Below are 23,892 nucleotides of genomic sequence, written 5' to 3'. Positions count from 1 at the left end.
AGTTGTTTTCAAACTGTAAGAGAATAAATGGCAGCAAGTGGTTTCTTGTGAAGGTAGGAAAATGAGCCCTGATATTGCCAACTCTGCTGACTGTGTGCAGACTCCGACAGGAAAGAGAGGGGAGACCTGCACGACCGGCACAAACCTGACCAACACCGGTGTTGACCTTTATTAACCCCACAGCACAGTCACACTGAGAGAGAAAGAGCAAAGACAGAATGACAGGAAGAGATAGACAGAGAGAGAAAACAGCTGATCCCATTCAAGCTTCCTAGTCTGGTCGGAAAACTACATTCATACATTCTTCATGTCATTTTCCCCTTTTATTCCTTTGCTTCTGTTATTGCAGAATGGTCAGACCGATAGATTTATTTTAAAGTTAAATGGTTATATTCATTGCTTCTTTCTCCGTGGATGAGCGAGAGGGTCCTCTAGTCCCAATCCAGTCAGCGCCCTGAGGACAGAAACAGCATTATTACCACGTCAATGCTTCCGTGGCCTTAATTCAACTCTGCCTAAACCCCCATCAACCAAACCCACCGCTTAAAGACCTGAGGGGAACTACTAAAATCCCAGGCTCAAACCAATCCACTACAACAAACAAATACATAAAACAACGAGGTTCAAACAAATGTGCTCGACACATGTGCAAGCCATCCCGGAAGCTCGGAGAAACTCTTGTCTCACCACACAGATAAAACCCCACATGGATGAAACGCTGCGAGACAGTTTAATTAAGGTGGCGGAGGGTTCTCACCTCAGCCCCTCAACAGGAGTACGTCCTCACTGAGGCAGATTCACCCCGGGCACCAGAGCTGGCTGTGTTGGAGAACGGGAGACAGACAGACGGGGTCATTATCGTAACTGCGATGTCTTAAACAGCACTGACCTTCCACAGGCATTCCTAATAAGAAGTGGGATGAGGGATAATAGTCTTCCTCTGTACTTTGAAGCGTCTGTTCCTTGTTATTGCCAGTTCCTCTGCTAAAGGAAACAGAAAATTCCACTGCCAAACTAATGGCAGAGTAGCATGAAAGCAACCAACTGCTCCGAGCATGTGACTCTGGTTTTGCATTCGCAGCAGCTTATATAAGGCATACAGTCTGCTGGCTGAAGACGAATGTTTCTGTTCAAAGCTCATTCCCAAGAAATCAAGATGTAAACACACGGCTCATTTATTATCAGGTCTGCAGAATAGCTGCAACCGATTAGAGCTGGCCCTGTAATCCAGCTACAGCAGCCCTTTTGCCCTGACTCCTGCCATGCCCTTCATGTGAGGACTGGTCATATAGAGTAGCAGGTTTTCACACATCATCTAAATTGAGAAGCGCCTCGAGGGCTCAGAGCTGAACAAATGTGAACATGAGAGCGAAGGTGTCAGAGGTCACGGGTCGTACTCACCATCACTCTGAACCTTTCTCAAGGTAACGGAGGGCGTGGAGATGGCTGAGGCACGGAAGTTAGCAGGCAGGGTCTCGGCGGAGTCGGAGGTCACGCCCCGAAGGTCTTTCTCCCTAAACATCTTCCTCCAGGAGGGCGAGCGGGTGAACGTCTTAGTTCCATCCTGCCAGACGGACAAAAAGACGGCTGCTCAGACATCATCCATCACTTTAGCCAAATCTGTATTTTTATTTCTTATTTCTTCAGGCCGATTAGCACGCTGACCTCATCGGGTCGTCTCTCTGTTCCCATGGAGATGAGGGAGTTGTACTCTTGCTCCAGGAGCTGTCTGGCCTGCAGGAGAGAGGTGATGCAGAGCTTTGAGATTCGTTTGGACTGCAGATGACACACGTGCTCTGCTGGTCTTCATTAGTTACATGTTTGAATATCATGCCGGCTTTAAACCAGGACAGTTGTGACTCTGATCAGATAAGATGAACTATTTTTTCAGGCATTTTAAACCTTTATTGTGAGAGGTGGCAGGAAATGATGGACAAAGAGATGAAACAAAGGTTGGGGTTCATGGTTGGCATCTTATCCCCTAAACCACGGGACCAGCCGGCTTGTTATTTATAATGATTTTGGGACACATATCACACTCGGTCCTATTTGAGGCTCAGAAGATCAAAGGAAATTTGACTTATGTGTCGGTTTAAATAAAGGCTCCAGTCATTCTTATAAATTGTATAAAAAATGAAATGCTGTTAAAGAAGCTTTTTAAAACTAAAAAGAATAAATTAATGGGGTGTAAAGCCTTTATTCTGCACGGAAAATGGCTTGTGGTAACTTAAAATCCCCCTCCACTCAAAAATGTGCTTGCCTATTGTCTCTTCACTTGGATGTTTGAGCTTCACTCTGCAGAATGACGTAAGTGCAGAGAAGTATGTCTTGAAATGAATCTGCTAAAGAGGGACCGTTTCTCTGTCTTTAATTTAAATCTCAGATTAACACGTGGACATGTGAGCAGGACTTTATTACAACTAGATTTGGTAGCCAATCGTCGGTCAGTATGTGATGAGGTAACTTTCGGCCTCCAGGTCACATTTAGGAGACGTCTTGTGTTCAGCAGTTAAACTTTTGAAAAGAAAAATAATTGCATGTTGTAGGTTCTGGATTTTTCAAGGAGTAGATGTAATTCTAAGAATGTTTGACCAATTAATTGAACTTTTTGGAGGAAAAAAACATACCAGACACAAATTATTATTGAAAGCAGAGTCATTTTATGTGTGGTAAAACATGTCTGGAGCTTAATGGTTAGTGTGCATACCACATAAATGCAACATCAATGATTCAATTCAGGCTTAGGAGCTCTCTCCTCGTTTCCTGTCTCTCTGCACTGTCGGCTCTCAAATATAAAGAAAAAAAACAGCAAAAATGCCCAAAAAGTAATAACTAATCCTTGAAGGGGATCCAAGTCCAAAATATTTGCCCTTACAAACTACTCTTCTATCCCTGTAGCACTAACTGCTCTTCATGAGTAGAAACAGATGCAGATATGAAAAACATTTTCATCAGTGACCTTTGAAAACCGGTCCGTTACCTGTGTGTTCTGATTGGGGATCTGCAGCAGCAGGGCCAGGTCAGTGTAGTCGAAGGTGTCGTCTAAAGCCAGCAGAGCCCCGTGGACGCCGCTCTCACGGAGGTTGTCTGCGTACTCCTTCAGACCGAGAGTCTGCACCCAGCACATCACGCGCTCATTGGACCACACCATCACATCTGGGAGGAAAGACGGAGAAGGTGAAGGGAGGGAGAGGAGTCATCCATCTGCAAACAGCAAGCTGTCGGCTCGCTGTTTTCATAAGCGAGATCCGGTTTCTTAATATTCTGGTCACTTCCTCGAAGGTCAAGCTGGATGAAACATGCACGTCTCTTCAGGCTTATTAATGGTCTTCTGAAGGGGTTAAATTACCTGTGAAGTATTGATGAGTGATCAAGAGAAATAGTGAAATGTTCCTGCGATACTGATTTATTCTCTGATATGGGGGGGTGGGGGGGGGGGGGGTCAAACTCATCATCAGACGAACCCAAAACTCACAAATATCCTCGCTGGAAATTCTTCACGGAAATTCTTCTGTGAGGAAATCAGCCAAGATGAACCGACTGTAAATGTACAACATGTGTATCCTGAGGCGCAGCGGTGGGAGAGCGAGAGATTGGGTTTGTTTAATGACTGAGTGTGTTGACATTTATGTAATCGTTATCCAGCCAAACTGCACTAGAAAGCTGTGGCTTGTAATCTCTCTCAAGTATTGGGGGGGTAATAACGAAGGGGTGGTCCAAACATCTTCCAACAATGTGGGAGACAGCGGGAATCAAAGGAAATGTTGGTTTTGTTTGCCATTATTACATTTTACAAGACTTTCACTTTATCTTTTATGCCAAAGCTGATGTCAGAAAGTAAATGGTTTTTATGGTTTGCTAAGTTTGGGAAGCTGTTTCCTTTCTCTTCATACTTTTAAGAGACCTTGTAAAAAGTAGTAAAGCAAATGGCACTGCAACTGCCACTACTAATAATATCAAATAATAACTATTTGGTGTGAAGCAAGCAACTGTTCTCTATCTATGTGTTAATGATTTCAAATTAAATAATGTAAACTGGACGTTCAACAGGATGATTTGATTGTCGGGATGCTACTTTATGCAGATGATGATCTCATTTTGTGGATTAGTGGATAAAACACAATCTTTACAGTACAAGTAGTTTCTTTTGATCTTGGTGCAACAGTGACGTCATATACTGACCAATATAAATATGAGGGTGTTATTTTGGATGAGCATCTGACTTTTAAGGAGGGTATTAGTGTTTTAGTTCATTCTGCAGGTAGAGCGCTGGGATCAGTGCTGAAGTCAAACTACTGTAAATCAGCATCTGGGCTTATGTACTTACACACTACTGTACCGGTCTTGTGTGTGTCCTGTTTCAGATTTTGCTTCTGGCATTCAGGGATTTCGTGAACATGTGAACTGTAATACAGTCCATCGCAGGACGTTCAGAAGCTAACACCAGTTCTGACCAACCATCATGATGATATGGGATGGAAACCTCCAAACGATAACTGGGACATTTTACATCTCTGGATTACTGAGATGAAATCTTTATTCTGTATGAAGGATTTATCTTTTATTTTTCAAAACAGGTTACAGTGTAATTTTCATGATGTTCAGCGCAAATTGTTCCTGGTTTTTAAGGAAGGAGAGTTTTACGACCTCATGTGTGGCTGAATCTAACTAAAACTCTAAGGCTTTTAGTGTGTGCATAGTTACGGTCCAGGACACCACCATTAGCTCCAGAAACAGGCATTTCGTTTTTTATTGCTCATTATATGATGATTTAATGGACACACTTTAGCAAACTGTCCTTAATTTCTGATGAGTTCTTCTGGAAGGTTTATAATAAAAAAAAAAACTTGAGCTGCGTTTTTGTGGCAGATTTAATTTGTGCAGTTATGTTCATGTCTGATAAGTGGGTGTCTTATAAGTCCATGACACAATAAGTAACATAACTAACTGACTAATAAAAATAACAGACCAACAAATGAATAAAGTGACAGAGCAAGACACAGTAATAATGTGTTATAATAATAAGATAAATGATGGGTTGATAATAGATCAACAATCGTGGATATAGATACAAGGGTTTATACAGTACTTACTAAGGAATGCTTTGAACAAGACAACAGTGTGAATAGAAGAATTAGTTGGGTGGACGTGGTTGTCCCATCCCACATCTGGGGCATGAATGGTGAGATAATGGTGAGAAGAAAAGAGCGCACCTTTGTTCTGGTGGACGCTGTCCTCTCTCCTCCTCTCCAGCTCCTTGCGATCGTAATTCAGACGCTTCAGGCACATGATGCCGTAATGCAAGCTGACCCTGGGAGAGGTCAAAGAACCAGAGGGTGAGCGGTTGAAACAGGTTAACTGAGGGCGTGTTTCCACTCTCACTTGTGCTCAGAAAGCATTAACACACTCCAGCGGCTCTGACCCCTCGACTCTCTTAAAGAGAGCTCGGAGGGCCCGGAGACACACACCTGAGCAGCCAGAGTGTCACAACAACCGGAGCACTCCCTACGTGTCTTTCAACACCTTCATATTACCCATGACACTCACGCACGCAGACAGTCAACGGAAAAGAATGAGAGTGGAAACACGAGAAGAGACAATAGAGCTTAAGTTATGGCTTTAAAAGAAGCGAGAGCAGGCACGCAGACGCCGCGCGCTACCTGTGGAAGCTGTCCACCATTTTGAGCTGTCCTCTCAGCTCCTTCTTGGTTAGGTGGTCCAACATGCGGGCATCCACCAGGGACTCCATGAAATAGCTGCGATACTGGGGCAGGCCCAGGCTGGGCAGCCAGTCGTTGCCCACCCACTCATGATTCATATCGCCATAGGCCAGAATCTGGAGGGGACAACCACAGATGATCAATGCTGATTCATGCTCGACTTGATATCTGACGGCGGTGCAAGTCAGCAGCTCGTGACTCACAGCGGTTAGTCTCACTTGAGATAAATTGACAAATACATAAATATCATGTTGTGTTAATTCTGACTGTTCAAAAAGGTGCAGTTGATCCTCACCTGATCCCAGCTGAACTCTTTCAGCTCCTGCAGCGCCGACAGAAGAGGAGAGGCAGACAGAGAGAGACAGAGCCAGAGAGAGCGATGTGGAGGGGGCGAGGGGAAGGGGAGCAGGGGTCAAGAGCAGGGTGGATGGATGGAGAGATGATGGAGGAGAAGCAGAGGAGGAGGGAGCAGCAGCAGCAGCAGCAGCAGCAGGAAAAGAGGACAAAAGGGAGGAATAGTGTGTTAGTGAACGGGTAATTAGTTGGAAGCAGTTCACACTGAAACAGCAACAAGAGGGAGAGAAGAAGATGCTCAACACTATGGCCTGGGCCCACAAAGAAAGAGATCATAAAGAGATAGAAATTCAAAAAGAGAAATAGAAAGAGACAGTGAGAGGAAGAGGAGGAAGGGGAGAGACTCGTCAACATGATTCAGACCAGACGAGACGCTTAAAATTATTCAAAAATGAGTAAAATAATCATAAAATACATAAAAGAGGGTTTTTCAGATGGAGACAAGACGGGGGGGGGGGCACTAACCGGAGGCTTGGTGGCCGCATTCAAAGACTCCATCTCTGCGTGGGTCATCCACACATTACTGGTCGACTGTGGTCATGTGAACGAGAGAAAAGTGAAGCCGTGAGATTAAAAAGCACCACATATTTCCTTGCCTTCCTAAAGTACTGACTCAGCGCTTGCATGTTTTTTGCTGTGCCAAAAAAAAAGCCACATAACAAGATGTCAGTTAACCACAACAGCAGACTGCTTTCTCATCTCCATGGTGATTTTCATGAACAAGAGGTTCAACCGGTTTATGTGAACTGATAGGATAAATCTGTTGAGCAGAATTGTGTGACTAATAATTTTCTACATTTTATCTCATTATCATGTTTCCTGCTGTAAATAAATACGAAGCCAAGCAAGAGATTGGGAAAACCAGGCCAAACCAACATTTGGCACTTGCTCTAAACACCAAAATCAACAGTCAGCAGTAGTTTTAGTTAGATAGTTTTTGGTTAATCGTGACTTTATCTTCCTTGGAATAGAGCATGTGCGTGCAACAGTTTTACTGCACTTTTCAACATCTGGTTTATCTTTGTGGCCGAGTGAGAGGGTAAAATTTGGGAAACTTTTGCTTTTGTTGCCCAGTTTTATTTATAGTGTTTGCTTTATCACTATCATTCTCCTCTTTTATTATTTTTGACATTTATCACATGCAGGATCCGTTTCAGGTTCTTTTGTATTTAACATTTTCCAGCATTTTTTCCTTCTCTCAGGAACTCCCGTAACTTCACACTTTTCCTTCCCACATTCCACTTAACAAAACCTGCTTTTTATTTTACATCATCTCTGTTTGATGTCATATACATTTTTGTATCATATTATATATCATATGCACATTTCCCAACTGGGGTAATAAACATTTCAACTAATCTCAAAACTACAAACACCTGGATCGACATGTGCCTCATATGGCTTATATGAATGCAGCATATGAGCAGCAAAAAGTCCATGCTAAGGTCCAAGTTATTAAAACCCTGATGAATGCATAAATCGTCATATGAAGGTGTTTAAGGTCTTAGCGTTCTCCAGTTAAATGCGTCTTTACCTTTAATCCTATAGGGAAGCTGTCTAGACTTTTTATGACATGAGAACATATTTGTGGTCATAAATTCTCTTTTTTTGCTTTAAGGTGAAGGAGTGTGATAAATGTGTGTGCAGTCACAGAGTCTCACAGAGCGAGTGCTGGCTGGGGCAGAGGGGCTGGTGAGGGACACCATCTCCTGGATGGCCAGCCGCAGTTTGAGGCGATGAAGCGGGTTACTGATGCCGATCTCCCTCTGGATCTCCGTGTCCGACAGGTTGGCCATGATCGCGCCGCTCTTCACGTTGGCGCGACAGGCTGCGACGTACCAGGCTGGCATTCCCACCCACAGCTGGAAGGAGGCGGACAACAGGTTAAATGAAGGAGAAAAAATGAGGAAAGAAATGTTACGTGGATCCGGTTTCTGTGATTGAACGGTACCTCCAACCAAGATACAACAGTGGGTCCGTCCCAAGATGCAAAGGGAAGTCCTTGGCGACACGCTTCTTCCAGTAGCTCATGCCTGGTAAGAAGAAGAAGAGTTATGTAAGCCTTATTTTGTGCCGAGAACAAAATAGTAATCTGAGAGCCATACTGAAACAAAACAGGGGACATAATTCACAAACTTCTTCTTGCTGCGGCGGTCTTTATCTGCTGGACCCAAAGTCCCAGTCTTGTTCATCCCTATTGGGTCTCCAGAGGCCAGGTCTTCAGAGGGTGTAGATGCTGGAAGAGACACAGTAAGGTCAAAGGTCACAAGAATGAAAGATAATGTACATACGAATACCTCGAATCAGTGAGCCAGAGCCGCTCACACATGTTTAAGTGAAAATACTGACAGTGTAGATTACTGATATACAGTCAGTGTTGTCCCTCCCTTATCCTCCATCTGTTTACCAAGAGAAGCAGATCCATCCCGCCCAGGTTGGCCCATCCGTCCTTTCTCCTTCTTCCCAAAAAGCCGACCGATGGAAGACTTGATGCTTTTCTTCTTACTGGACTTGTGGAGAGAATCTTGGCTGCTGTTGGAGCTGCTGCCATCTGCAGAGAGACTGGAAACAACAAAGGAAATCACTCAAAGCCGAATAAGGATTAAACCGTCGTATTTGATATATTTAATGTGGGGCTGCCTTACCTGCGAAACTCCCGGGGGTCGTCGAGCATCGCCCCTGGATGGGTGAGGGTCATCCTGTCCAAGCGCAGTGCACGAGGAGTGGAAGGAGGCGTGGAGTCAAGAAGAGCGAGGGACCGATCATCGTCTTTGTTGTTCTGAAAGATGAGATATAAAAACAGCCGTGAAAAAAATACCGAAGTAGTATGCAGCTTGGATGGTAGACCCAGCCGGCTTCCTCCAGAACAGGTCCATCATTGAGACTTGGACTGCTTGAAATTACACTTTATTACAATCAAGTAGACAAACTCTTTGAAACAAATTCAGGCTACGAAAATCTCATTCCACCTAATAAAATGTCCCATTATCCTGATGGACACATTATCATTTCAAGAGACATTTTTACAATTGTGTCTCTTCAACCTGACAGATGTAGCTGAAGAATCCAAAAACTAGATCCCACCTCATTCAGATTTTTCCTGCTAGCTAGCTAGCTAGGTGTGCTAGCTAGCTAGGATAAGAAATGCATACTGGGTGTGCGAGGTGACCCACTTCTCTACGGTCTCATTTTGGTCACCGTGAACCAAACTTCACCGTCACATTTTAGTTTTTGACAGGAGAAGAAGCCGTTTTATTTTCCTCCATCGTCAGTCCAACTAGAATTTTTTGAGCTGCATTACTGAACCATTACTGTCCTGAGCTGATTTTGTGTTTGTGCTGCTTCATAACTTGAACCATTCTCCACTCCCACATCAACATTACCACTTTCACAATCACCGCTGACTACATGGTTTTTGTTTATTGCACCAGCTTTTGTAATCCATCCGCCAGTATGTCTGGCACCAACCATCCCACCGACCTGCAAGTTATTTGAGTCAGTCTTGCCCAATCTAACATGCTGTTGGAGAATAGCTGAACTTCACGGACCCCGTCTGCATGAAATGCTTTATTCACATGACTCACAGTCTGGAGGAGCTGTTTGCATAAACAGGGAGGCGAGATTAAAAAAGGTCAACGCGGACGGGAATAGACGTTTATTCCTTCATTCCAGTGGTACCTGTCTATCACTCTCACGGGCCGGGGAGTGAGGCAGGCGAGGGGTGGAGTGTCCAGAGCTGGGGGGAGAGGGGGAGGCCAGGGTGGAGGATGTGATGGATGAGGGGATGAAGCCCCGTCCTGTGCTGTCTCTCCCCAGGGAGGACGGAGGGATGGGCGGACTGTCCAAAGCCACGCTGACCCGGCTCTCGATCTCTTCGGCCCGCAACTCCGTGTTCTCCTTCTCCTCCTGGATCAGTCTGGTTTTGAATGTGGAGGGTGAGAAAAAAGAGGAGGGAAAGGACTGAAACATTTGGAGGATATGAAAAAGTTTAAATACTGTATGATGATGCAGTAGAGTGCAGTCCATCCAACACTGAACAGATCAGGACAGACATTTTGGAAAATAATCGTATTAATATTCTTGCCAAGAGTTAGAAGAGACTCTCATGTCTGTACGATAAACATGAAGCTAGCCTCCAGGGAGTTACTGGTCCTGGCCAAGAAATAGTCCGACACATAACCCCCCTGTAAAGCGGTGAATTGTTTGATAATCCTTCTGTACATTGTGGTATTGTGGTACTGTTAATGAAGTAAAGGATCTGAGTACTTCTTCCACCACTGCAGTTTTTCTTCAGTGTCAGGGAGGTGTTGATATGTTTATTTTTGAAGCTGTAGGATGTGGTGGTGTTATATCAGTCTGCATTGTGTAGAGAGGTGTTTCCGACATTCTCACTTCCCTGAAACCCCTCCCTCCCTCCCTCCCAGCTGTTGAGTCCTGCCGCCCCTTCCTCACTTGATCTCCTTATTGATGGCCTCCAGCTGTTCCTGCAGCATGATGGCCAGGGTCTGCACGTCCGTCTGTCCACTGGGGGACAGCAACTCTGAGCCAAACCGAGGCTCCCCGTCGTCGTCGTCGTCGGAGCAGCCCACATCCAAGCCCGGCTCGAACCCGGTCCCCAGCATAGCCCCGCTCTCCCAGTCTGGGTACTGCACACAGAGAGAGCACTTATTACCCACTCACAAATACTCACCTCGGTTTCACGACTCAGAGTATTTTTAGACATGCTACAGACGGCCCATCACTTTGGTCCAGACTGAAATATCTGGATGGACCTGCTGGAATGATTGCTATGACATTCTGTACAAAAATTCATGTCCCCCAGAGGATGAAGCCTACTGATTTTGGTGAACCCCTGACTTTTCCTCTACATGTCTCAACAACTGTTGGATGGACAGCCATGACATTTAGTTTGGTTTATGACGAAGTACCTGCAAAACTATTGACGATCATTTCAGCTGCTCTATGAGTTCAGTGCTAACTAGCAAGTGGAAACCAGAGGGAACGCATTTTCCCACTTCCTGATGTTACGTATGTAAAATGAATCTGGGTTTTCGTGGTGGGTCGTAGGGATGTTAGTCTCACCTTGGTAGAGTCCTCTCGGGCGGAGCTCCAACGGGCCCGGTGACTTCTCCTGACCACGCCACCAGTGGGGGCGTTACAGAAGGAATCCAGGTGAGTAGTGGAGCCTGCAGGAAGGGACCCGCCCCCGTGGGAATACCTCAACTCCAGAGCGCTACCTGGCAGAGAGCGACTGGAGAGAAGGAAAGATAAGATGACACCAGATAAGATGAAAGAGGAAATTATCCCCGCAGAGTGAATAAGATTGTGGTGGCAACAACACGGAAAAACACACAATAAGCAAAGTGAGGGAGTTAAACATAACACAGCTGACAAAACCAAAACTAAAATATGTACAGTGGAAATATTAAAAAAAGAACAAAATAAAGAGACAATATTGAAAAAAGAAATCTGAATGTATTACATCCATGCTGCTTATTTCATATTACTTCATACAATGTGTAAAAGTGCATCATATTTCAATTAACAGGTTTACAGGAGGCCAAGAGAAAGTGCTGAGACGTGAGAAAGGAGGAGCAGATGTGTTGGATCATGCATGTGGGAGTGTGTGTGTGTGTGTGTGTGTGTGTTTACATATCAACACCCTGTCAGTGCTGACAGTGTTAAACGCCTCCAACATGGAGTGATTTATCTACAATGTCTGACAAGATAAGAGACACATCACTGGCATCTTTACAGTCAGGCAAGGCCACGCTGGAGACCTTCACTCCTCCTGTGGTTCGGATGTCTAAATGGTACCAACCTGGAATAAGAGCCCCCGGGCCTCGCTCTCAGCTGATCTAACTCCAGCTGAAGCCTTTCCAGCTCCGCTATCAGCTGGTCCTGGGAGGGGAAAAGAGACAGAGTGGGTGAAAAATGAAACATATGTCTGCTGGCTTCAACTAAGAAGAAGGCCTAGAGGCGCAGGCACCTTGTTTGCCAAGAGATCATCCTGGAGTTTCTTCATGTTAGCCAGTTCCTCAGATAGAGCATTCTGGAGATGGAAGAATGAGAAGTTATATTACTGCAAAATAACAACAGGATATTCCTCATGAGTGTGTTCAGCAAGGTTAGCAAACTGGTCTTAAGATGGGATTGTGTTATTTGAAGACGTTTTCCTGCAGCTGAAGGACACCAATCACTGCAATCTTACAGCAAACACGCTCATTCTGCAACGCTGACTGCTCAGAAAAGACTTCCAGGGACAAAAATAGAGAAAAATAGGTAGAAACTGGCAATAACGCACTGAAGTAAGTGGAGTTTTGTATTCTTGATGTTTTACTCACTCATCATTCAGATCCCTTACTCAAGTAAAAGTAGCAGTACCACACAAATACTCAGTTACAAGTACAAGTCCTGCATTCAAAATGTTACTTAAGTTAAAGTATTAACAAAGTAACAAAAGTAAAATGCAGAAAAATGGCCCATACGAGTGTTATGCTATAATATACTCTATATTTGATTATTATTGCAGTATTAATGTGTAAGTAGCATTTTACACAATACAAGTATTTCCCTCTGAAATGGAGTGGAATATGAAGTAGTCTGGAATGGAGAGTAAAAGCACTTAAAGTAAATGTTCTGGATGTAGGATTCAGTGCTGTCTGGGAACTTTTGGAATTTACTCAAGTTTTAACTGGTCACTTCCTGGAGGGCAGAGAAGCGAGTGAACACACCCGACAGCAGGAGTTTATTTGGGGAAAAGAGACACATCTGTAGGGTCTTGGTTATGGGAATGAGACAGTTTGTGTTGCAGTTTTATGAGGTTCAGATCAAAATGAAGAGATGTTGTGAATTCTCGCAGGTCACCTTTTCTTCCAGGGCGGCCATTCTCTCCTTCAGATGGAGCTGCAGCCTCTCGTTGGACTCGGACAGTAGCTTGTCCACCGTGTCGGAGAGACGCTTGTTGTGTTCATCGTTCATCCTCTCCCTCTGCCTCGCCTGAGGGGGAGAGAGCGGGACGGGTGAGAGCGAAAGAGAAGAAAAAACGAGTGCGAGGAGGGAGAAAAGGGGAGGGTGGGAGGAGAGTTAATAACAAGCATTCTGCTTGACTGAGAGCGAGAGACAAAGATTTCTATCTGAATGTGCAGGGTCAAATAGAGGGTTTAGAAAATTAGTGCGCCTTTGTGCTGCGTAAAGACTGACAAAAGGAAAAGGAAGCATGAAAGAGGGGGAGGATGAAAACAGATAAAGAGACAGAGAGACGGGAGAGCAAGCATGACTCACCCTCTGTAGCTCCTGGTTCTTCTCCTCCAGTTGCGCCTCCATCTGTCGCAGTCGCTCCTCAAAGTTACCATGACGCTCCTCCGCCTGAACGATTGGAGAGGAAGGAAGCCGGGTTAGAGAGTGAACCATGTTGCGACACTAATACAAATTAACACAAAGGAAACAGCTTGTTGACCGAGTCTACCAATTAGCTACATGCCTGTACAGATCACAGCGTAACAGGAAAGTTTGTTTGCCTGCGTCTTACAGGGCATTCATCTCATCCTTCCTCTGAGGCCATCTTGCCCGAACATGTAAGAAGTAAGTGTAGACACTTAAGAGGTTTGGTTACTGCGAGGGGAGTGAATGTAAGTTCTTCTGGCATGAGTGAAAATTGTGTTTACGGGAATGTTAGAGGTTAACATATGAGCAATTAAATCAGTCAGTTATAAAGAATTTGTGCGGCGTACAGTTCTTGACGTGTCGAGCGCCCAAGGATCAAATAGCTGTGCTGACTCGGTGCCCTGCGCTGGCTTTCATCTGAGATTGTTTGCTTATGAATTACTGGCACCGCTCGCTGAAAGTATTCGGTATTCATCTGTCATTTGACATCTCATGTTCTGTTTCACTCATGCATGACTACACACACGCACAGCCACACACACACACCTATATATATATATATATATTCATGCCTGCACCAGCCTACATGCCCACACACGCCCACACGCCCACACACACACACACACACACACACGCACACACACACACACACACACACACACACACACACACACACACACACACACGCCTCATGTAATTGTGTCTGAACACAGGAGCATATTCCCACACGCACAAAACGTAGAGTTTTGTACACATACTGCGATCTTAATTTCATTATATAAAACTGTATGGGGATAACAAGGGCTCAATGCAAAAATGCACAAACAGGGCTGGTATGGTTGGAGGCACACACACACACACACACACACACACACACCTTGTTGAGTGCTGCCACTCTCTGGGCGAGCTGGGCCTCGATCTCAGGCAGCGTCTCTGCCCTCTGCAGAGTTTGCTGCAGCTTCTGCTTGGCATCATCTAGACGCTCCTGAAGCTGCCGGTTCTTCTCCTCGCTCTGCAAGAAAACAGGATGAGAGGGAGAGGAGGTGAAACTCGGAGCGCGAGTGAAGAGGGGGGGTGGGGGGGGTGCATTGATGGCACGGTCTGTGTGCCAACGTGAAACGTGGCCAAGCTGCCAATCACCAGCAGAAACATGGACACACACGGGGATGAAAGAGACTTTGCCCACCTGTCTGTAGAGAGACTCTTTGCTGGCTAACTCGTTCTCCAGTTTATCTTTTATGTCATGGAGAGACGTCGCCTCCCTCTGGGCACTCAGGTACCTGCAAACCAGAACAGACGGACAGACGGGGAACTGAGCGGGGCACGTTTAGGAGGAGGGCGACGAGAGTTCATGGACACGGAGGGGAAAAAAACACAAACCTGCGTTCTAATGTGGTGATTCTCTCCTCCATGTCTTCCCTCTGACAGAGCGCCTGTGACAATTAAAGGAAAGAAAGAAATGTACGTAACGACTCTGATGCAGAAACAGAAAGAAAAGAAGACCAGACAGAGAAAGTGTCAGAGAGGGCAAGTGTCAAGTTTAGAAGTAAGTGTTGATCAAGGAGAATTCACTGAGCTCCAACAGCTATTTGCTGAAGAATGAAAACGACTGGTTGATGGCTGTTGTTGACAGATTTCAGAAGCACCCACTTATGCAGCAGCACAAGTCCAAGAGAGACAGAGGGGGCGAAGGGGGAAGACAGGGGGAGGATTAAAGAGCAGCAGGTGAGGAGAAGGGAACAAGGTCTGCTGAGTAAACTGACGCTCGAACATCCTCCACGCGCCTTTCAGTCAACTACCAGCACACTGACTGATTAACAGGGCCGCATCCATGAGAAAAAACCTGCAGCTCCACCGATGGCACTGTCACCATGGCTACAGGGTAAAGGCTCTTGAGCGTACAGTAACAGCCGCTGCTGCCAAGTAGGCAAATGGCTTTGTTACCATAGCAAACTGTTACATATTTCTGTGAGTATGAGCAAAATAGACTCTTTGTGCCACTGCGACAGACACACATAGTGGCGGTTTATTGTCTATCAACAGCTCAGCGAGTCTCACCTCTTTCACGTCCCTCTGTAGTTTCTGGTTGGCCTCCTCCGATCGGGCCAGCTCCCTCCTGGCGGACGTCAGCTGCTCCTCGATCTCCCCAACCTGACGGGAGGTGACATTGTGGGATACAAGGCTGAGCGAGCACACAGCGGTTTCTGTCCGTTAGCATCTCCGGCTGGAGATACTTTCTTTGTTTTGGTGAAAGCATTAGACCATAAGAGTGTCTCTGAATCAAGTACCTGTCTGCACATGAGGGCCAGTCTCTCTTTCAGCTGTCCCAGCTCTGACCTCTGTCGTTCGATCTCGCCCTCTCTTTGCCTGTCGATGTCTGCGTCATCCAAGATGGAGGACGGTCCGTTGGGAAGCCGCTGAATGAAGAGAAGAGATTTACTTTAATTACAGTGATCGTGAAAGTTCACCCTGGGTTAAGGGTTACACATCATGTGCTGACTTTCGTTTCGTATTTCACGGGATAGTGCCATCACAAGAAACGTCAATGGTTCTTTAGCCTTAAAGGTTGTGATAAAGGTGCAAACAGTATCATGGTCCTTGAGTGTTACCTCAGAGAACTCATTTCAGGCGTTCAGTAGATACCTTCAGGGAACAATGTTGAAAATATGGACTAACCGGAGGGAACAACAATACAACTTACTCTGATGGATTGTGGGACAATTCCATTAAAGTCATTACAACCCATAAAAAATCCAAGATGGTGCATGACGTCTTCCTCACTGACCGACTAGAGTGCTGTTCAATGGGAGTGAGCTGAGTGCTGATGGCTGGCAGCCATATTGCAACACTACTGATCTAGAAATATACTGTAGACTATGGCAATAGCTTCTGATAATCAATGGCACCTCGTCAGCACTGGAGTTTACATGTACAGTACTGACTTAAATGGAAACCACTGAGTTTAGTTGGTCTGTCTGTCTGTCCGTCTGTCGGTTAAAAGGATTACCGTGACATTTTGTACAGACGCACATGATGCCAAGATCATGAATCCTAATGGTGTTCGTGATCTTTTCCTCTAGCGCCGCCAGCAGGTCAAAGTTCTCACTTATCCAGTCAAATATCTCAACAGCTGCTAGAAAGCTTGGCACACATTTGATTGTACCGACATTCATGGTTCCCAGGAGGTGAATCCTGATGACTTCTGAGATCCTCTGACTTTTCATCTAGTCCACCTTCACATTTGTGGTTTTGTGGAGTAAAATATCTCGACTCTGACTCGACTTTTGAACGGACTGACATTAAATTTGGTACAAACATTCATGTCTCCCACAGGATGAACTGTAATCACTCTGGTGATGCCGTCTCTTTCCATATAGCTCCGTCATCAGGTTACATTTTTAAATTGTCTGCAAAACTAATAACAATCCCATCAGCCTCAGCTGTAGTAAATTTTATTCATATAGCCCAACATCACAATTCACAAATGTGCCTTCAAATTGGGCTTCAAACCTAAACAGCATTCGATACTCCTTATACCCTGAATTCAGATAAGGAAAAAACCTTTGTGCTAACATGCTAACCATCAGCATGTTAGCATGCTGCTATTAGCATTCATCTCTTGGTCTTGCTGTTACTTTACATCAACCTGACATTGTCTCTTTTCTCCTTAGAGGTGGTTGAGAAGTTTCCTGCGGTGAGTTTTAAGGAAACGTACGAGCACTGAATGCAGTATGTTGGTCACTCTGATGCACTGCAGGACCATCATGGATCAGGGTGTAGTGGTGATACATGACATCTAATAGATCTCAGCTCAGTGTAGCTTCTTGATCTCTACTGGAGGAGCGTGATTTGTTTGTGTGTACAAGTTCTTGGTCTACCTTTCTGAAAACTGTAGAAGAAAATACATCCCATTACCTCTTTGCCGTTGTCTAGTCCTTGCTGCCGTCGCTTGATCTGTTCCCTTAAAGACAGAACCTAAAACAACACGGAGGAGATCCGTCAGAGACTCCATCAGTGATTCACTGAGACCTGAGAAGAAAAACAAGCCAGCACAGAAAGGTGGACTCACCTCCTGAGAGGAGGACTGCAGCTCTTCCTCCAGGGTCGCCACTCGCTCCAAGGCCACCCGCAGTCTTTCCCTCACCTTCTCATCCAGAGCTTTGTGGTGCTCGAACAGGGACTTGAGGGCTTTTAGGACCTCCACCTCGCTGGAGACCCCAGCTGGGGACTGGGCCTGCCTCTTCACCACGGTCATCCTCAGGCTGCGCTCGTGACGGGACACCAGGCACTCCAGATGTTCAAGCAGCAGCTGGAAACACATGTGGTTCACATACAATAAAACCTCTCCACGAGTCGCTTGTACAGTTTCATCACTATTGTTCTGAAGTTCACTTCAGTCTCTTCAGGACTTTGGTGCAACGTAAACAAACTTCCTCTTATCTGTTATAAACAGTCTCAGGTGATTACTGCTCACATTTCACTGTGAATTCTTTCACGACAGATAAACAAATCAGACCAAATAAATACAAGAACATGAAGTTAAACGGTGCAGACGTATCAGTGTACTGACTCGTGTGTTGTTCCTCTCTGCCTTCAGCTCTGCTATCTCCTCCTCCCTCTCCAGCAGCTGTTCCCGGCAGAGGTTCAGCTCTTTGGTCAGCACTGCAAACTCCTGCAGGGTCACAAGAGGGTGCTGTTATTGACTCAACACTGCTGCTGCTGCTGCATGAGGTCATGATCACACACACAGACACACTCTTCAACTTGAATTGGTGACTTTCTCCATCTCCCAGAATGCCTTCAGAGTAATGAGAGCGTTGGTTTTACAGGTGGGGGGGGGGGTTAGTAACGAGCTAGCAGAGGAGTGAAGGTTTCCACGTCTCTGGCTGCACATTTTCATTTTTTAAACATTTTAACCAACAAATGATGTCATAATCAGTGAAAATGTGGTTACCAAACTCCATGGTAACTGGACTGGAAATATCTCAGCATGAGGTTACCTCTTCTAACTTTGGCCAGTTAGAAACATACGCCACTAAACATAAAAACAAACACAAAGACTGCAGACTGTACGCTTTACTGCCAATATTTCCCGTTAGCCCACACAGTGCAATAAACTACAGTGAACAATTTGACAAATCATGATTCCATCTCTCACACATTCAACCTCACAGAATTTCATTGCATTAAACAAACGTGCACAGACATGCAGCTACAGTTTGGCTGAAAGGGGAAACAGCACATACAGTGTAATCTTTGCCATATCTACCACAGTGCAGTTAATGGCCACCGGGAGTCTTAAACCAGGCCTCGATATAAAATCTAACAACCAGGTTTATTGCACGTGTTGCACCTGAAATTGGTTTAATTGCGCAATAACCAGGACTGGCTGTGCGTTTGCCCGTCATTAAAACAAATGCCTGGAGGTTAAACAAGCATGAGAGTAAGTGGAATCAGGCCAGCGCAGCGTAATGTCTTACATTTCCAACTGACAGCAGTCCAGTTAAATTGTTGTGATTTCGTGTAATTATTATGTATTATAATATCATTATGTAATTATGTATAATGTGGGGTTAGCTGTGGGCTAGTTATGATTAAAATCAGTTGCCTTTAGTCTAAATAAATGGTATCCATGGAAACAAACCAACAAAGAGAAGATGAGTGACATTACCACGTAGAAGTCACTTGGATTGAGTCTAACTCTCAGCTGTGATCATCTGCCGAGATGATGTCTGCGTTTCTGTAATCACATCACACACACGACTATGTACACATACTGCACCATAACCGCTCGCCCGTGCGCTGATCGTCCTCTCGTTTCGACTCTGCTCATGTGTGATGGTGGCGTGACACGCGTGTGACACAGAGCACACGACCACGTGCGCCGAATCATGTGTGTTTTCAAAAACGCTTATGCAAACGAGCCATTAAAGGGGCAGCGATGCATGCGTGGTGCTGCTGTTATCTTTGCTCTGTGTCAACAGTGATCAGTTTACCCATACGGCAGCAAACAGGCGCCTCACCTCACACCCTCTTCCAGCCAAAATGCATTTAAAAAGTACAGCGTGTACAGCCTGGAACAAGCTTCTGAGCTGATGTGCTCGCGGGGCTGAAACACGGGAAGGATGGAGAAGGAAGTGAAAGGAAGAAGTGTGTTTGAAAAGATGGAAGAGGAAGGATCAGGGAGGAAATTGCTGCGTGCAGATGGCATGTTCTGGGCCCAAAGGATATCATAATTCTGGGATTAATTCATGTAAAAGACGGAGTGAGATGGACCACTTTCTAGATTCCTCGCTCTGTCTCTTCCGGATCGCCATCATTATTTTGGTGAAACACACGATGCTTCTGTTCCTCGACCTCTCTTTCATTTCCCTCTATCCTGCCACTCTCACCCTTTTCAATCTTCCCCTGTCATGATACACGACATCTAAAACAGACTCTTGAAGCCACCTTATTAGTATGCGGCAATATGCAAATGGTCTTGATTTGTTAGTCTCTGTGTGTTTCATATCACCAGGTTTTTTCTTCTCTCTGTGCCATGCTGTCGCTCTCTCCATCCCTCTCTCCTATTTTTCTCTCTTGGCAACGTCTACACACACAGACGAACTCACTGAACTCATCTACTGTAGAATGTATCACAGCCCTCCATGTGTTCCTCTATCTGTGTGTGTGTGTGTGTGTGTTTCTGCAGATGTGTGCACCGTATTGATCTCCTCTCAGTGAGGTAACATGGCCCTTTAATGTCCAGTCACTCTCTGTCTGAATGTGCAGCACTGCTACATCTGTTATTTCATTTTGATTTTTCAGGCGTAGCGACAGAGAAAAATATGTACCAACAATGAGGGAGGCATCATCGCTGCCCGAGGCGTCCAACAATGACTCCTGCCTGAAAATAGAGACGGAGCCCTCGTATGTTGAGTGGAATTACAAAATGATTAGCTCTCGAGCGCTGGGATGTGGGATAATGTAATAATTGGCTTCTGCACTACAGGGGCAAAAGCGACATTTTGCCGTCATCTCCAGGTTTTAGCCAGACCCAGTTTGTGTCTCTCATGTATTACATTCCTGTCACAAAGCTGAGCATCCAATTTTCCCAAAAATGTATATATAACGATCCACGAAAACCCCAGAAGGTCGTCTGACAACACTTACCGCTGCTCTGAAAGTATTTCCAGAATCCTCAAAGACTCTTTTAACCATCTGGATGAGAAAATATTCCAACAGCCGCACGATAAACACGATTTCTAGCTTCTTTCTCACGTTGCGACTGTATTTCCAAATCCAAAGACGGTAGCCTGACATTTCAATTTGTACAACATGAAGCAAAATTAAAAATACTACTATGTGTTATATTAGTATATTGATGTTACTTTCCAATATTTTATATTTTCATATAAAATAACTCAATATTTTGCTTGTGTTTTACAAAATAATAACAAACACAGTCGCAACTTGAGAAATCAGTTGAAGGTTTTCTTTTTGATATATTTTCCCTCCAGACTGTCAGAAGACCTTCAGAGATCACAGGGACTTCGTCTTTCAGGAGGTCAGATGAGGAGCTCTGTGACTCGGACGTAATAGAAATACAAAGCTGCTCAAACTGAGAAGTTTAAAGTTTAAGTACAGAACGTCACTAAAGTGCATTTATTGATTTAAAGTATTAGTACTTGAGTGTTGCCACTTTGGGAGACATTGGTAGTAGTTACTTGTTACTTCAGCCATGTTTTACCTTTATTACTATAAAATACAGCCTTATTGTTTTTCACAGGTGATGATGATGATGATGTTGAACGAGGCTTTCATCTGCGTTGCTGCACTTTAAACGCCAACAGAACAATAAAGGAGTCAGACTCAGCGCCACCTAGACCAGCTCCAACATTAAAATCCTGCTTACAGGTTAACGCATCAATAATTCAACACTGTGAAAGGAACCATTTTCACCATGAGTACTTCTGATACGGTTCACGAGTACATTCTACTGATAATACTTCACTGTCACTGTTTGAATGCAGGATTTCTGCGTGTGATGGAGTATTTTTTCTGTCTTGGTTTTGATGCTTTTACATAGAGTTAAAAGAACAGCTAACATGGCTCACTCACTACCACAGTGAAGCAACACTGACGCTGTACAGAGCTGAAACACGTACCTCGCTGCTGCTGTGTGAATGTAGTACTGTGAGGCATACCGGCTACTTTCTATAAGGGTTAAGATCTGGAGCTGAGCAGACTTGAGATAACATGCTGAACTTCATTAGACTTGATCATGAGACGCAGTTAAGACTGACGGACATCCCAAATCATAGTTCAATCTAGCACAAAATATACAGCAAGTCCTAACTAATATACCTCCCAAACTATTAAAGCTAATAGTCTTTTTCCCGCTCTAATGAAATCAGAACATACCAAGCAAACGTTTTGTGAATAGACGTTTGAAATATGGGTCCAGATAACTAACTTTCACGATAGAATCATCTCCTGTATTTTCCTCAACGTTAATTGAGCGCATCGCTGTGCTTCTGCAGGACGGACGGCACAAACTTATATGAGAGATAATGACGTAAATATTGCACTTCTGAATCCACCATGCATCGGATACAAAAGGTCTGAGAGACGTTTTCCTCTCAGCTTGCAGCTCATGGCTGAGTCTTCGCGGTTCTTTTCGTCAGACGCGTTCGCAGATACACTAAGACACCATTAGTGATGTGACAGGACTTGTCATTAAAAGCCAGCTGCACACACAGTATAACTTTCTGATATTAGAAAACCTTGACAGAGCAAAACACAAATATGACCTACATACAGACGGGGGGGGGGGCTGGATTATAAACAGAGACATGTGTGTGAGGAAGTGTTTCCTCTACAGCTGCAGTTCAGCACTAAAACAGCCTTTAGACCACTATGTGATATGAAGACTAGTAGAGATTCTTTCAGGTGTGTCAGCAGCTGCCACCTCACCCCCCCTCGAGTGTTTCTCTGACCCCCTCAGTCGTCGTACCTGTGGCAGGGCGATGGACAGCTGCCTCTGGAGTGACTCCTTCTCGTGGCCCAGCTCTCGCAGGCGTAGGTGTGCCGTCCCCAGGCTGTCCTGCGTCTCCCTCAGGCTCTCCAGCAGCCTCTCCCTCTCCGTCAGCATGTTCACCATCAGCGACTCCAGGTTGCCCGTGCTGCCCCCCTCATCGCTGCCGCCACCACCGCTGCCGCGGGGATCCCGGCCGCCGTAGCCTCCCAAGCCTCCAATCCCTCCGCCCATCCCTCCGCCGCCCCCCGCCGGGGACGACGAGCCGCCTCCTCCTCCGCTGCGCCCGTCCTCTGAGATGGTGGGCATCACCTCGCACATCATCTTGAGGCCTGAGTGTGAGAGGTGTTATCTGAGAAGCTGTCTAGGACACCTGAGCGCAGTGTCTGCTCAACCACTGGCTCCTCATGAAACGCTCAACAGTAACTTCGATGGTTAGGGGTCTTTCCTCTCAAGCTGATTGGGGGAGGCTGGCAGGCAAGAGATAAGTCTCCGTGGGGGGGCGAAGAGGGCAGCTCTGTGAATTTGTGAGTGAGAGAAAAGTGGGGGAAAAGGATATAAGATAAGTTCCAGTGTTTGGGGGGGGGGGGGCAGTGTAGGGTGACAGGGGCTGAGGGTCTGGTGGTGGGGAGGTGGGGTGAGGGTGCAGGGGTAAGAGGGAGAAGTGCAGGTTTGGTGGATGACCTCTGACCCCTGGCCCAGGCTTCACTGAGATGAGAGACGAACCTGGAAAGAGAAGAAGAAGACAGGGAGGGGACATCTTTAATAATGTGTACATCACACACACACACACACACACACACACACACACACACACAGTCTATATAACGCCTGTGCTGCCCAGCGGGTTGTGATCTCTCACATCACACACACACACACACACACACACACACACACACTCTCAGGCGTTGTTTCCAAACCTCACAGACAGAATAACCGTTTCTATCAGCAGCAGCACTGACTGGCATCGCGATACTCAGCGTCTGGAGCAACTCATCCATCAGTGCGCGTCTTTATGAACCCGAGCGTCCACAGCCATAATGGTGAAAATGAATGCGCATGATGTACGGAAATGAGTCGTGAACGGGCAGCTTCACCTCGGCAGCCGACAAAACGCCGTCACGCAAATACTGAACAATTAGCGGGCCTGTAGGTGGGAGAGAGATGCGGCGCTGTTTCAGACATTCATGTGGAAAAAAAGGGTGTCATCATGAATTGTAATTACGGGCTGTATCCAGGAGGAAACAGGCTCCGGAACCCATCTGTAAAAATATTCTGGCTGAATCAGGAGGCTGATTATCCTCAGGGTGTTAAGACGGGAAATGAGTCGCTGTCTTAACAGAAGAAATGGCCTGTATGGTGAAAAAACTGCCTATTTTTGTGCATTTCAGGCTGAGCAGGAAAGCCTCACACCGC

At 45.5% G+C, this 23,892-nt stretch overlaps 1 protein-coding gene across 1 annotated transcript; it reads right to left on the bottom strand.

Moving 5' to 3' along the window:
- Positions 1 to 766: 766 nt before the first annotated feature.
- Positions 767 to 22,800, bottom strand: ppfia3 (PTPRF interacting protein alpha 3). The gene is made up of 29 exons (XM_070923988.1): positions 22,456 to 22,800; positions 18,031 to 18,132; positions 17,530 to 17,769; positions 17,376 to 17,435; positions 15,749 to 15,877; positions 15,519 to 15,611; positions 14,841 to 14,893; positions 14,647 to 14,740; positions 14,338 to 14,472; positions 13,359 to 13,442; positions 12,942 to 13,073; positions 12,064 to 12,126; positions 11,896 to 11,975; positions 11,157 to 11,325; positions 10,527 to 10,720; positions 9,753 to 9,990; positions 8,720 to 8,853; positions 8,482 to 8,636; positions 8,211 to 8,310; positions 8,026 to 8,107; positions 7,736 to 7,936; positions 6,540 to 6,605; positions 6,016 to 6,042; positions 5,661 to 5,836; positions 5,214 to 5,311; positions 2,981 to 3,156; positions 1,666 to 1,734; positions 1,402 to 1,564; positions 767 to 819 (listed from the first exon to the last, which is right to left on the bottom strand). Exons 1-29 carry the CDS (start codon positions 22,798 to 22,800, stop codon positions 767 to 769), a joined length of 3,711 nt encoding a protein of 1,236 aa, XP_070780089.1.
- Between the last annotated feature and the right edge of the window lie 1,092 nt (positions 22,801 to 23,892).

Source organism: Enoplosus armatus, chromosome 17 (assembly GCF_043641665.1).
Source record: "Enoplosus armatus isolate fEnoArm2 chromosome 17, fEnoArm2.hap1, whole genome shotgun sequence".
Classification (NCBI taxonomy): domain Eukaryota; kingdom Metazoa; phylum Chordata; class Actinopteri; order Centrarchiformes; family Enoplosidae; genus Enoplosus; species Enoplosus armatus.
Note: the sequence above shows the minus strand (reverse complement) of the source record. Positions and strands in the feature narration are given on the sequence as shown.